At 43.9% G+C, this 11,853-nt stretch overlaps 1 protein-coding gene across 2 annotated transcripts in view; it reads right to left on the bottom strand.

Moving 5' to 3' along the window:
• Positions 1-1,112: 1,112 nt before the first annotated feature.
• The window catches only part of MTCH2 (mitochondrial carrier 2), a 24,087-nt gene continuing 13,346 nt past the window's right edge, over positions 1,113-11,853 (bottom strand). The window contains exons 4-13 of one of the 2 annotated variants that reach the window (XM_018559721.1): positions 10,202-10,228; positions 9,039-9,095; positions 7,836-7,893; positions 7,364-7,415; positions 7,214-7,273; positions 6,956-7,049; positions 6,798-6,839; positions 5,127-5,194; positions 4,967-5,042; positions 1,113-1,347 (exon numbers count right to left, since the gene is read on the bottom strand). In XM_018559721.1, coding sequence (XP_018415223.1) covers positions 1,261-1,347; positions 4,967-5,042; positions 5,127-5,194; positions 6,798-6,839; positions 6,956-7,049; positions 7,214-7,273; positions 7,364-7,415; positions 7,836-7,893; positions 9,039-9,095; positions 10,202-10,228 — 621 coding nt within the window. In that variant the 3' untranslated portion in view covers positions 1,113-1,260. The remainder of the gene's footprint in view (positions 1,348-4,966; positions 5,043-5,126; positions 5,195-6,797; positions 6,840-6,955; positions 7,050-7,213; positions 7,274-7,363; positions 7,416-7,835; positions 7,894-9,038; positions 9,096-10,201; positions 10,229-11,853) is intronic. The other variant, XM_018559723.1, reaches the window with a different exon arrangement.

Here is an 11,853-nt window from a genome sequence, read left to right as displayed (position 1 = left end):
GGCAGGTAGAGTTTAGTGTCACTATAAAGTACAAGTTGTTTTGCCCCTTCGGTGGTTCCTATAAACAGCTCATTCCTCACACATAGGATGGGTTGGGTTTAAAATTGGCTTTTTTTTTCTTCTGCCAGCCGTACAGTCTACTGCCTTTAGTATGATTAGTTTTGAACCGCAGACTTACAAGGAAAGAGAGAGGAGCATTAAGCCATTTCACAATGCTATAAACCAGGAAGCAGAACATGCATATGTAATAAAAAAAATATGGCTGCCTCCTGTACACACCCAGGAGAAAGAGCCTCAATCTGGGGCAGGGTGAGGGGCCCGCCCTTCTTTTAATGCCAGGATAAGCCTTTCTAGCAGAGGTGGGATTTTCTGAGCACCAAGCGTCCTCCTTCTGCAGATGGCAATATAAACCCACGGGTCTAATGAAGAAATCCTTTTTTTTTTAATTAAAAAAACATTAAACGCACATTAATAGAATTACTTACTGAAGCTCATTACCTTCACATATCTCTAAATAAAACTGTAATAAGAACTCCCGTTAAGACCCTTAAGGGCTCATCCACACCGCAATCGGATCTAAACCGCAAGTCAGTGGGGGTCCGTTGACTTGCAATTTCAACCTCCGTTGACTTCTTTTTTGCCAATCTTGAAGTTAATTAACATGTCCTGAGTGGACAAACACCTGCGTATGTTTTTTTAGTTTTTACTTCCCTTCTGCTGTGATTACATCCGTTTCTGTCACGTTACATTGTGCTAAAAAAAATAATAAAAGTAGGACATGCACTACTTTTTTTTTTTTTCAGTACACTGCAACGCAACGGAATGGAGCGAACCGGTCCCATTCACACCCACACATTTTTCAGGTGGTTACCTTCCTTTGGCATCCATTGAAAAACAGATGCTCCCGGATTTCGGTGTGAACAGGCCCTAAAACGGCCCAAAAAATATGTGCCAAAATGCATCTCAAGCTGAAGCACCTTTTAGAAATATGTTATGGAAGGTAGGTAAGATTTGAAAATGAGACATTGGCTGCAGTGCAAATTTGCTCCAGATTTTGATAAATTCCCCCCATGGTGTTATTTGGCAGTTAAAACAAAAGTCATACACAGTGGTGTGTTCTCAATAATGAATGATTATTAAAAAGAAAAATCATACAGGATTGTAAACAAACGGTGTACAAATTAAACAAATACTCTCCCCATCCCTCCCCTGCAGAGTGAACAGCGACAGATGCAGCTCAGGTCCCTGTAGCTTTTCACTTTAATAAAATCTCTTCTGTTCGTAGACGTAGCTCTTTCCAGCAGGCACCTTACGGAAGAACAGGCTGTTGCCACGGTTTGTGTTTCCCTGGAAAGTAAGAAAAAAAGAAAACGGTGTCTATGAATTCGAATCTATACAGTAATATTACACCCCATATCATATATAGAAAGCTATCCACATTGGCTACAGTACAACGTAGACCCCTTAAGGTGACCCTTCTGCAATATCTGCAGAAAGAAAAGTGGCAGTACTTACCTTTCTGGTGCCCATCTTTAGGAATGCTGCACCCAGCTACCTCAAGTGTTCGACTGGTATATATATGTTAAATTCCTTTTTCATTGTGGTGCAGTGGTGTCTCTCGCTGCTCACCAGGGGTAGAAGGTATTCACACCCAGAAATGATAAATACTTAAGGCCTCATTCACACAGCTGAGAGCTAACCCGTACAGATCTGTGTGGCATGCAGGCCATATCGGGCCATTCCCGGGAAGGACAGGTGCTGCGTGTGATTTGTAGGCAGCAACTTGTTCTTCTCTATGGAAGTAAGCGGCCGTGCGCTCACCCGAGCTACACATTCGTGCGGGTGTCCATACTCGTATGCAGACGGGATGGATCCTGTCTGTGTCCGAGCACAAACACCCACACGGATGTGCAGCTCGGGTGAGCGTACGGCGTTGTACGGTCACATACGCCCATAGAGAGGAACAGACTAGTGCGGAAAATCACATGCAGCACCTGTCCTTACCGGGAATGGCCCGATACGGCCATGCGTGCCGCACAGATGTGTACGGGCCGACTCTAAGCTGAATGAGGCCTAAGGGTAATTCCACTTTCCCAGGCAAATATGGCCCCTCTCCCCAACCCCTCCACCCACCACTGCTCTTACCTGTCCACAATTGCACCTTCACCTCCACGGCTCCCAGGCTACTATCTGGGATTGCAGCCCTGTGGTATGTATATTCAAGTTTGCTCACAAATGGCGAGGGCGGCAGGGCAGACTGGTGGGTAGGGATGCACTGATACCGTTTTTTTCTGTATCGAGTACCGATATTTTGCTTTCGGTACTTGCCGATACCGAGCAGTGATACCGATGCTTGCGTTGGAATGGAGCCTGCTTCCTGGGCGGCATCGTTATCGGTGCATCTATACTGGTGGGGGTACTTCTATTTTTCCAAATTCGCCTGAGAAAGTAGAATTACCCTTGAAAGGGGGCTGGGGAGCAGAATTGTGGCGGTAAGTACTACCTCTTTCTCTGCAGGTGTTGCTGTTTTGACTCTGTAGTAACAGGGTCTTGTTGGATTATTGGATATTATTTTTATACTGCTACAGTCCTAACAATACTGATGATGTCTTTAGGGTATTATTTTTATAGGGTTTTAATTACTGTATGTAAAAGGTATGTAAAAGGTGTTAGGGGCCCCAAGGGCCAGTTTGCACTAACCTGTCTGCTAAAATGTTTTTTTTAGCAGACAGGCTAGTGCAATGGGGCAAGAAAATCATACTTGACAGGGTCACGTTAAAGGAAACGTCTTCAGGCCAGATTTATATACATTTTTATAACCAACGTTTTAAATATCTCAATATACGGCAGAAGTCGTTTCCTTTCATACCCTCTCTCACTAAAACCTAATATGGAGCCATACAGTGAAAGTGGATGAAGCATTGTTCTCATCCATTCACTTGGGTGTGTAAATTTTGTTTGAGCTATTACACTTTTTAAACAGGAGGAAAGGATTAACTGAAGACAAGGCACAGGAGCCTGTGTGGTAGAGATCCACAGGACAGAGAATAGAAGATGGCAAAAGACTCGAGGCCAAAGGCAGTTCCATCTCTGCAGAGGAAGGCATCAGCTCTATCTGGCCCATTAAATCCTGAACAACTGCAGAGAAATCTTTGCTAAATAATGCAGAGGAGGCAGCAATGCCTGATGGAGCTAAAGAAGACTTAGAAGATGGAGTAGACTCTAGCAGAGGACTAAATTACAGTTATCAGTCATTGGTCAGGTCAGTGGGCACTCTGCAGGCAATGGATCCCTTGGTGGAGTGAGAGATGGAGGCACCCACGCAAGCAGGGCCAACCCCGTGTCTAGAATCAGACATGTTGCACCACAAGGCAACATAGCCAAAAAGGTACAAGGCAAGGCGTCAGGTACTTACAACCCAACAGCTTGGAAGCACGTGTAGGGTCAAGCGGATGTTGGCGACCAGGTCACTGTAAGTGGGCAGTAGGATTGGACTGAAGATCAGAGTTCCACATGTCTCTTGCAATCAAAACAGCAACAGGAAGGAGCTTCCTCATTGCTGAATGTTGTGCGGGAGTGTGGAGCGTGCACGATAGTCCAGAGGATCTCATCTCTTGCAGAGTGAGATGGTAGGGATAGATATGTTCCGTTAGACTTACCGGTAACGGTATTTCTAGGAATCTTCCAGGACAGCAACCTGAGAGATGATTGGTTCCACCTTCTACAGGAAACACAATTAGCAAAACAGTTAAAAGCCCCTCCCCTTCCCCTCGTACCTCAGTTGTGATAAAAGTAGACTACCACTTCAGTAAACGAGGGGACATGGAAACACAATCTAAACTGAGGTACGAGGGGAAGGGGAGGGGCTTTTAACTGTTTTGCTAATTGTGTTTCCTGTAGAAGGTGGAACCAATCATCTCTCAGGTTGCTGTCCAGAGGATCTCATCTCTTGCAGAGTGAGATGGTAGGGATAGATATAAATGTTTTGAACACTGCAATCGTGGTTCCTATCGTGGGATGTTCAGTTTTGTGGCCCAAGGAAGGATTGTTTCTTCTATTCTGATGATCTATTTTGACCCTCTGTTTATATTTAGAATGTCTACACTAATCTTAGCTTAGAAGTTCCTGTATTTCTATCCTGACAGTGCCGCCTGATCTGATTTACAGCATCTGTCTGTATGAGTAAGCTAGGGGATGCTGAAAAAATCTCTTGCAGCCATCTTTTCTTTGCTTTTAACTGGAAGGTATTATAATACAGCAGCAAAGAGACAGTGAGGACCAAAACAGACTTTTACAATGTGGTGCATTGCAGTAATGCTTGTGTTAACACACATAGTACGTGCTTTGACTCATTATGATTATTTTGAATGGCCCCCCCAATGAATGAAGGTAACACAGCTCCGATGCACGTGTTGCAGCTTACCACAACACATGGTAACGCACTACCGCGTGTGGTGTCCCGCGCTGGAAAAACTGCTGTTTATTTGTTCTTGTGGGTTGCAGCCCATTCAAAGCACCATAACATGTTACCTCCTGGAGATCATCCGCCAACCGCAGAGAAATGTTGGGTATATGTCAAAGGGGTGCGCCCCTATTCCAGAATGTTTGATCCAAAATGCCCAAGCAGCCGCACATGGATGAGGTAACTCCTTACAAACATCTTTGAATTCAAACCATGCCGCATAGTCCCACCTTTGGTCTGCCCAATCTAATGAGTTTCACCCTACACAGGCTTAGTTGTAAAGATCTGAAGCCAAATAAAGCTGTTTTTATGGCATTACCTCATCAGTGGGTGGCTACCTGAACATTTTGGGATCAAACATGGGCCCTAACGCAGTGCACAAGAATGGCAAAGTGTCAAAGGGCCCTCATAGTGGTACTTTGTACCTGGCAATTTCTTTAAATATGGAGCTCATATTTTTCTGTCAGTTCTTGGTTGGCCCAAGCAATCTATATGATGGATTACCTCTCTGCTGAGCTGCATCCAGCAGTCTGTCCAGGAGGTGTACACAGGAGCATACGGTAGTCTGCCACCGGCCAGCCTGCAAGGAACAAAAATCTCCATCTATTAGAGAACACAGAGGACGGCCGACTGCACACCGACTCCTGCCATGTACAATACTCACCCGCAGTTATTAACAGCCATGAGATTAGACACTAAAACAAATGGATACGTCAGCATACTGGCGAGGAACTGAAGAGGAAATAGGGGGAAAAAAAAGTCAGAATTCATGTTTTATAGCAAATAACATTGACAAGATAAGTCGCATTCAGTACTAAATTCTGCTTTATTCCAGCCAATAAAAACAGATCATTCCCTTTTGTTCATAAACTATAGTTCATGCAATACTGCATTCAAAAGCACCCAATGCTAATCTCCTATATCATTCTGCACCTACAGCTTTCTCTGCTCCTGAGTTTCTGTCTACGTATCTTAACATAAGAAAAGCTACAGGCTTTGGGCTGTCTCTGTTAATCTAGGTTCACTTTGTTAGTGGGGACTGGCCTTAAAGGCCAAGTACCACTAACGGTCAATGAGAATCCTCTTATCTGGTCACAATAACATGTGGGGAAAAAGTCACACAACAGCTGTAGCAGATAGCAGACCACTAATACCTTTTGTTCTCCAGTGCGTCAGTCCAGCAAAGCCTGAGCTCTTCCTGAACACCCACTAATATATAAACTAGGGATGCACCGATACCGTTTTTTTTTTTTTTTGTATCGGGTACCGATATTTATATTTTGGTACTCACCGATACCAAATACCGATACCTGTAGCATGGAGCCGGCTTCCCGCGCAATCATTACCTGCTGCCCTGCTTCTTGATTGCCCGGGAAGCTGGCTGCATGCTGTTTGGCCGACACAATGCTGATTGACTGGGAAGCCGGCATCCCAGCCAATCAGCATTGAGCCGGACTTCCGGCCAATAAGGAAGTCAGGAGGCAGGTCATTACCTGCTGCCCGGCTTCCTAAATTGTCCGGAAAGCCTTCTCCATGCTGTTTGGCTGGCTCGCTGCTGATTGGCTGCTAAGCTGGGTTCCTGGTCAATCAGGAAGCCGGGAGGTGGGTCATTACCCCAGCCCTGCTTCCCGATTGGCTGGGAAGCCAGCTCAATGCTGTGTGGCTGACTCTATGCCGATTGGCTGGGAAGCCGGCTTCTCAGCCAGTCTACATTGAGCTTGCCAAACAGCATGGAACCAGCTTCCCGGCCAATCAGGAAGTCGGGCTGTGAGTCATTCTCTGTGGCCTGGCTTCCTGATTGGCCGGGAAGCCGGCTCCATGTTACCTCGTGGCACTGCCGGTCAGGGGAAATCACCATCTGACTGGAAGTTCTGGTATAGGGGGTATGTATGCGTACTCGCCCAAATACTCGGTATCGGTGCATCCCTAATATGAACATTCCATAAGATGCTAGATGCATAGCCATTCCATCTACCTTCCCACAATGTTCAACCCAGGCTTGCTAATAGGTCACTCTGCCACCAGGCACTGCTTTGGGATGCCAGTGGTGATAGAAGGGACCTGTCAATGGCAAAGTGTTATTAGCTTTTTTTTTTTTTTTTATTAAACTTAGCATTTTCCTTTAACTGCAGCAAATGCCACATTTTTTTATTTGTACTATACTAATAAGCAGCTGGTCTTAGAACAGCTTTGGAAGACAGAATATCTTCTATTTTTTGTCTTACCAAAAAAACAGACATATTACAGACAGGACACAGCACTCTCAAAGCGGCACAAGGGAGAATACAGAAGACTAGGGATTCCCTCTAGAGGAGTATGTTGGAAGTAAACTTACCCCAGTTAAAGCCTGAGAGTAACTTTTAATCTCGCTTACGGTCTGCAAAGAGAGAAACACACAGAAATAACCTGAAACATTCATTAGAAGACTATTGTTTTGCAATGAATGCCTTTGGAGAATTGCATGGATAGCAAGAAGTGAAAGCACTCGCATACCCCATTTTCCAGAGCATACGTGTTGATAAGGTAAGCCGCCATATTACAGATCCACAGAGAAAGGATATCTCCTAGTAGTCTTGGAATTAAACCGCTAAAATGAAACAGAGCAGCAGTGTCACTACATACATCGGATAAGAAGAGACTTTACAAAAGACACATTTACGTACAGTATCTCCTTTTCTATAAATGACAATTAAACAACCTCCAGTACCAAACGGTAGATGTAAATGAAGTACCAAAAGGGTCAGAACTTACGCAAAAAATCCCAGAACGCCTTCCTCCTTGTATATCGTCACTATGGATCCAAACACTCCACTGTAAAGTGAAAAGAAGCCATGAAAAGATACAAAGGATAAAAAACCACTGTCAGTTTATCTTATTATTAAGGGAAAGAGACTGACGTACTCATATTTGGTCTCTCTTCCAATGAACTGGACCATGCACCGTAGTGTGATCACTGCAAACAAAGAGAGACAGGAACATATAAGTAGTTAAAGGGCAATACACAATGCTGTTGAATAGAAGGTTATGCATCTATGTCATGGTACCAGACTTGACCTGCACCCAGATCTCCAATGCCATAGCCAGTAGCCAACTACCCCAGTACAGAATATATATTGATTATAACAAGCCCCCACTTTTTTATCCCCCTAGTAGGTTCCCCCTTTTACTGACACACGTGAACAAATTTCTCTGTTCAGCTTTTTAAACTTATGCCATACAAGTCAACGTTTCGTGGCCACACAGGGTCCCTTCTTCAGGGCGACATAGTGACAATCAAAGAACATTAGATCTTATATGCTTGTACTAAAGTGTGTGTATGTAAAACAAAAACAACAACAAACACACACACACTGCATTGAAAAATCTCACATACCGTGGAAGGGGTGCGTGATGAGCGTAGCTGCTGAACGAGCAACCATCTCCTGAGTGGTCTGAAAGGGAAAAAAATAGGAAGAATATCAAATTCCTGTGTGCAAAGCTTATGGGCATATGTTTATGTAAGCCTGTATGCTTAGAAACTCATTCATTTGGCCAAGCCGGTGCACCAGAGAATGCAGTTAAAGCGTATCTATACCCGAAAAATTAACATATCTTATTTGCTCCCTTTTGATCTGTCAAAATATACCTTTGAAAGTATTTTGTTATTTTACCTTGAGAAGTTGGAAAAATATCTGTTGATTTTGTAAGCTGAGAACATCCTGTGCTCATTATTATTATTGGGTTTATTGCTCATTATTTCTCTCTGAGGACTACAGAACCTTGCTCCAAGCACTCAATTTTTACAGTTATCTTGAGGACGGCCGCAGGCATGACTTCCAAAGTCATGATGGTATTTGCAGTTAAAACACAGATGGAGTGTGGAGGTTGCCTGTCCATGTTCTAAGTCTTCCCTAATCTATATAAAACTATAAAAGAAAAAAGTCAACCATTTGCAGTGTCTAAAGCTGCCTACAAACATTAGAAGGCCGCCCGTTATGCATGCACAACTCCTCTTCAAAGAAATGGATCAGATGAACATCTTCTAATGACTAAGCACTTCAAGGAAGAGATTGAGCTTGCAGGTAATTAGAATAGTCTGAAATTTAATTCTGACCAATAGCATCTCATGTTTCCCACAAACCTTAAAAGGAGAACTATGAGGCGAGTGCTTTTCACTCACCTCATAGTTCTAGTCAATGAGACTGTCACAGGTCGGCTCAGTAGATCGGGAGGCGAGCGAACACATACCGGCGTTCGCTCACCTCTCGATCCTGTCACGGCTCTCTGCCGTGGCAGGGGAGGGGCTGGATTCCCCCCTCCCCGATCCGCCAGCGCTGACTGGCGGAACGGACAGACGGACGGGGGGTACAGCTGGCTCTGCCTCTAGCTAGGCAGAGCCAGCTGTCAGTCACGCAGCTGGGCGGATCCCGGCACAATTGTCGGGATCCGCTTCAGCGTCTCAGTATACCGCGAGCAGCATACTGAGCCTAGGGTGACGGGAGGATGCCGTTACCCTAAGGAGAACTATGGGGAAAAGCCTTAACCCCATAGTTCTCCTTTAAGCAGCACCACTGTACAATATGATACATGTGCTTACCTCTTTAATTACATGGTCAAGGGAGGAGCAGCTTTCCTTATGTTCACTTTCAGCATCCTACAGGAAACAATAAATACCAATCATAATCTCACAACAAACCACAGGTTATCTAGCAATCATACGATCTGGATAATTTTCAGAACGGTTTTTATGAAAATAATAATCTATGCAGTCCGTAGAATAATAATAATAATAGAAGGCCTAAAAGTTTAACATCCATGAACATGGATGCAAGGCCTAGGACACGAATGCCAATGAATGTGGATGGGAGGCCTAGGACACGAATGCCAATGAATGTGGATGGGAGGTCTAGGACACGAATGAATGCGGATGAGAGGCCTAGGACACTAGTGTCAATGAATGTGGATACAGGCCTAGGACACGAATGCCAATGAATGTGGATGGGAGGCCTAGGACACGAATGCCAATGAATGTGGATGGGAGGCCTAGGGCACTAGTGTCAATGAATGGGGATACAAGACCTAGAACACGTATGTCAATGAATGCGGGTTGTAAGGCCACATAGAACACTAATGTCAACGAATTTTAATCCAAAGAGGATTGGGCATAAAGAAAAGATGCAGATCTGACACACACACACACACACACACCAATGCATGCATACAGAGGGCGGAAAAAATAATGGAACTGCAAAATGGAAAGTAACTTATGGCAAGCCTGAAGTGAAGAAAACTTCTCAGCTACTTTGGTACAAAGGGGGAATCTCCAAGCTCCCGCATGTCAGGCCCATTTTTCTATTCAGCTCCCCTGGGGCTGTAAATCCATGGGCATCATGGTATGCAAACATAAACCTTCTTAGGTTAAAAGTGTGACCCTACCCCTTCCAAGTCTCGCTGTTGTTTAAAGATGTTGCCTACTACAGTGGTGAGCCAATAGTGAGGCGAAGCATGTGAGACCGGACAGGGTAAACGTTTGACCCCCTGGAATCTTGGGCTGTAGTTACAGTAGACTTCTGATTCAAGTTACTGGGATTGACAAACTGAAAATTGGACCCAACATGTCAGCACTTGGAGGATCTTGCTTTAAACCTCGAAAGGCAATTTAGGCTTTTTTTGGTCACTTCAGACTCATTTTTATGTGGTGATTCTGTTAGGAGATATATGTTGGCTCAAAGTCCAAATTGAGGACTCATGTCTACTTACTTCTCCATGATTCTGATTCTGGTAGCACTGTGGGCAGAAAAAAACGAAACTGTGTTAAAATCTTCTCCTAAACTATGCATACATTGGGATAAACTTACAATACCAGTGATAGACAACATTTTTTGAGATTCTTCTACTGTCAATGGTTGTACAGGTTTCCTTGCTGCTGAACCCGTCACAAGCCTGAGCAAATCAAACTGAGAACATTATATAAAATAATGTATACGGCAGATCTCGCCGTTCAGGGAATGTTTGTTCCAGTTTGATGTTGATGGTCTCCACAACTATCTCACCTCCCCATCCTGTTCTTCGACAATCAACACCAACACATCTTATGGTGATTGGATTAAGGTGTCTGTGCTACCTGTGTGGTTGTAAATGCCGGAGTAACTTTGTGATACTCATTTATGCTGGGCACACACCTTACAACCATCGCAAGACTTTTGTCTTGCGATGGTTGTAAGGTACTTAAAAAACGTACGATCTGCATATCTTGCATAGACAGATCGTACTTGCGATGATCGCAAGCCACGCCCCCTGAGGGGTTCCTATTTACATAAGACAAAGTGAAGAAAAAAGGAAAGATTACAGTGTAAGGCCAGCTTCAGGAATATGCAGATCTGTAACCGCTTTTCACTTATGATGATCTAGATTGTTACTGGTCTTTTTACTTTGCATATTTATTGTTTTGTCATATATGTGTGGATAGTGGACTGCCAGGATAATCTAAAAAAAAATGTAAATAAAGTCTGGAAAATAAAAATCCTGCTCCAAACAAACACCTAGAAAAGGTAAGAAATAATTTTTAGCTATGCTGTGTGAATGTGAACACATAAGAGGAGTGTCTCTCAAATTTGGTTGCAAAAGTGGAAATACAATTTAAGCGCCATATTTACAAAGCAGGTCATTCAACATTCCCCAAAGATCCAATACAGGGGAATCTTCCTGGTGCATGTTTTAAATAACAGTGATTAATTCACCACTGGTGAATGTTTGGTGAAGGTCACCTTCACTGCTTAAATGTTAAATGTTGTTGAGGGAGAGGGGCAATTATTAACTCTTACAGTTGGGTTATGTTTTAAGGTGCAGGTTACTGAAGGGTTAACTGCTAAGGGTAAGTTATTGGTTGAGGATCAGAGGGGAGATGCTTTTACAATTGTTTTATTTACAGTTATTGCTAAACGCTCCACGTTAAAGTCCAACCTACCTAAGATTCAGGACAGCCTTGTGGCTTCCCAAATAATCATTTATAATACCCAACGTCAAATATTCTGCTGGGAGTATATGTAGAATGATGTGATGACATTAATCAAGGAAGATAATTTCTAATAAACAATGTGGATGCAATTTGTACTTTTATATCAGCTGCGCAGATACAGCAATTGATGGCGAAAGATAAAATATGTTGTGTTTGTTTAATTCTGTATTTGCTGGAGAAGAAGGATGCAGAAATTAACCTCTTGCCGTCCGCCCGTAGTAAAAAAACGGACGGACGGCACTGCAGCATCTGCGGGTTGCCATCTCCAGACGGCAATTTTTTTCTGCTCGCGCGCGCCCCCTAGCGGGCACGCACGGGCAGAAAAGACCCGCTAAATGCACACACCCGTTACCGGGTGTTTCACATATAGGCGATCGGCGGGTCCATAGCCCGC

Source organism: Nanorana parkeri, unplaced genomic scaffold, assembly GCF_000935625.1.
Source record: "Nanorana parkeri isolate BGI_ZX_2015 unplaced genomic scaffold, ASM93562v1 scaffold414, whole genome shotgun sequence".
Lineage (NCBI taxonomy): Eukaryota > Metazoa > Chordata > Amphibia > Anura > Dicroglossidae > Nanorana > Nanorana parkeri.
Note: the sequence above shows the minus strand (reverse complement) of the source record. Positions and strands in the feature narration are given on the sequence as shown.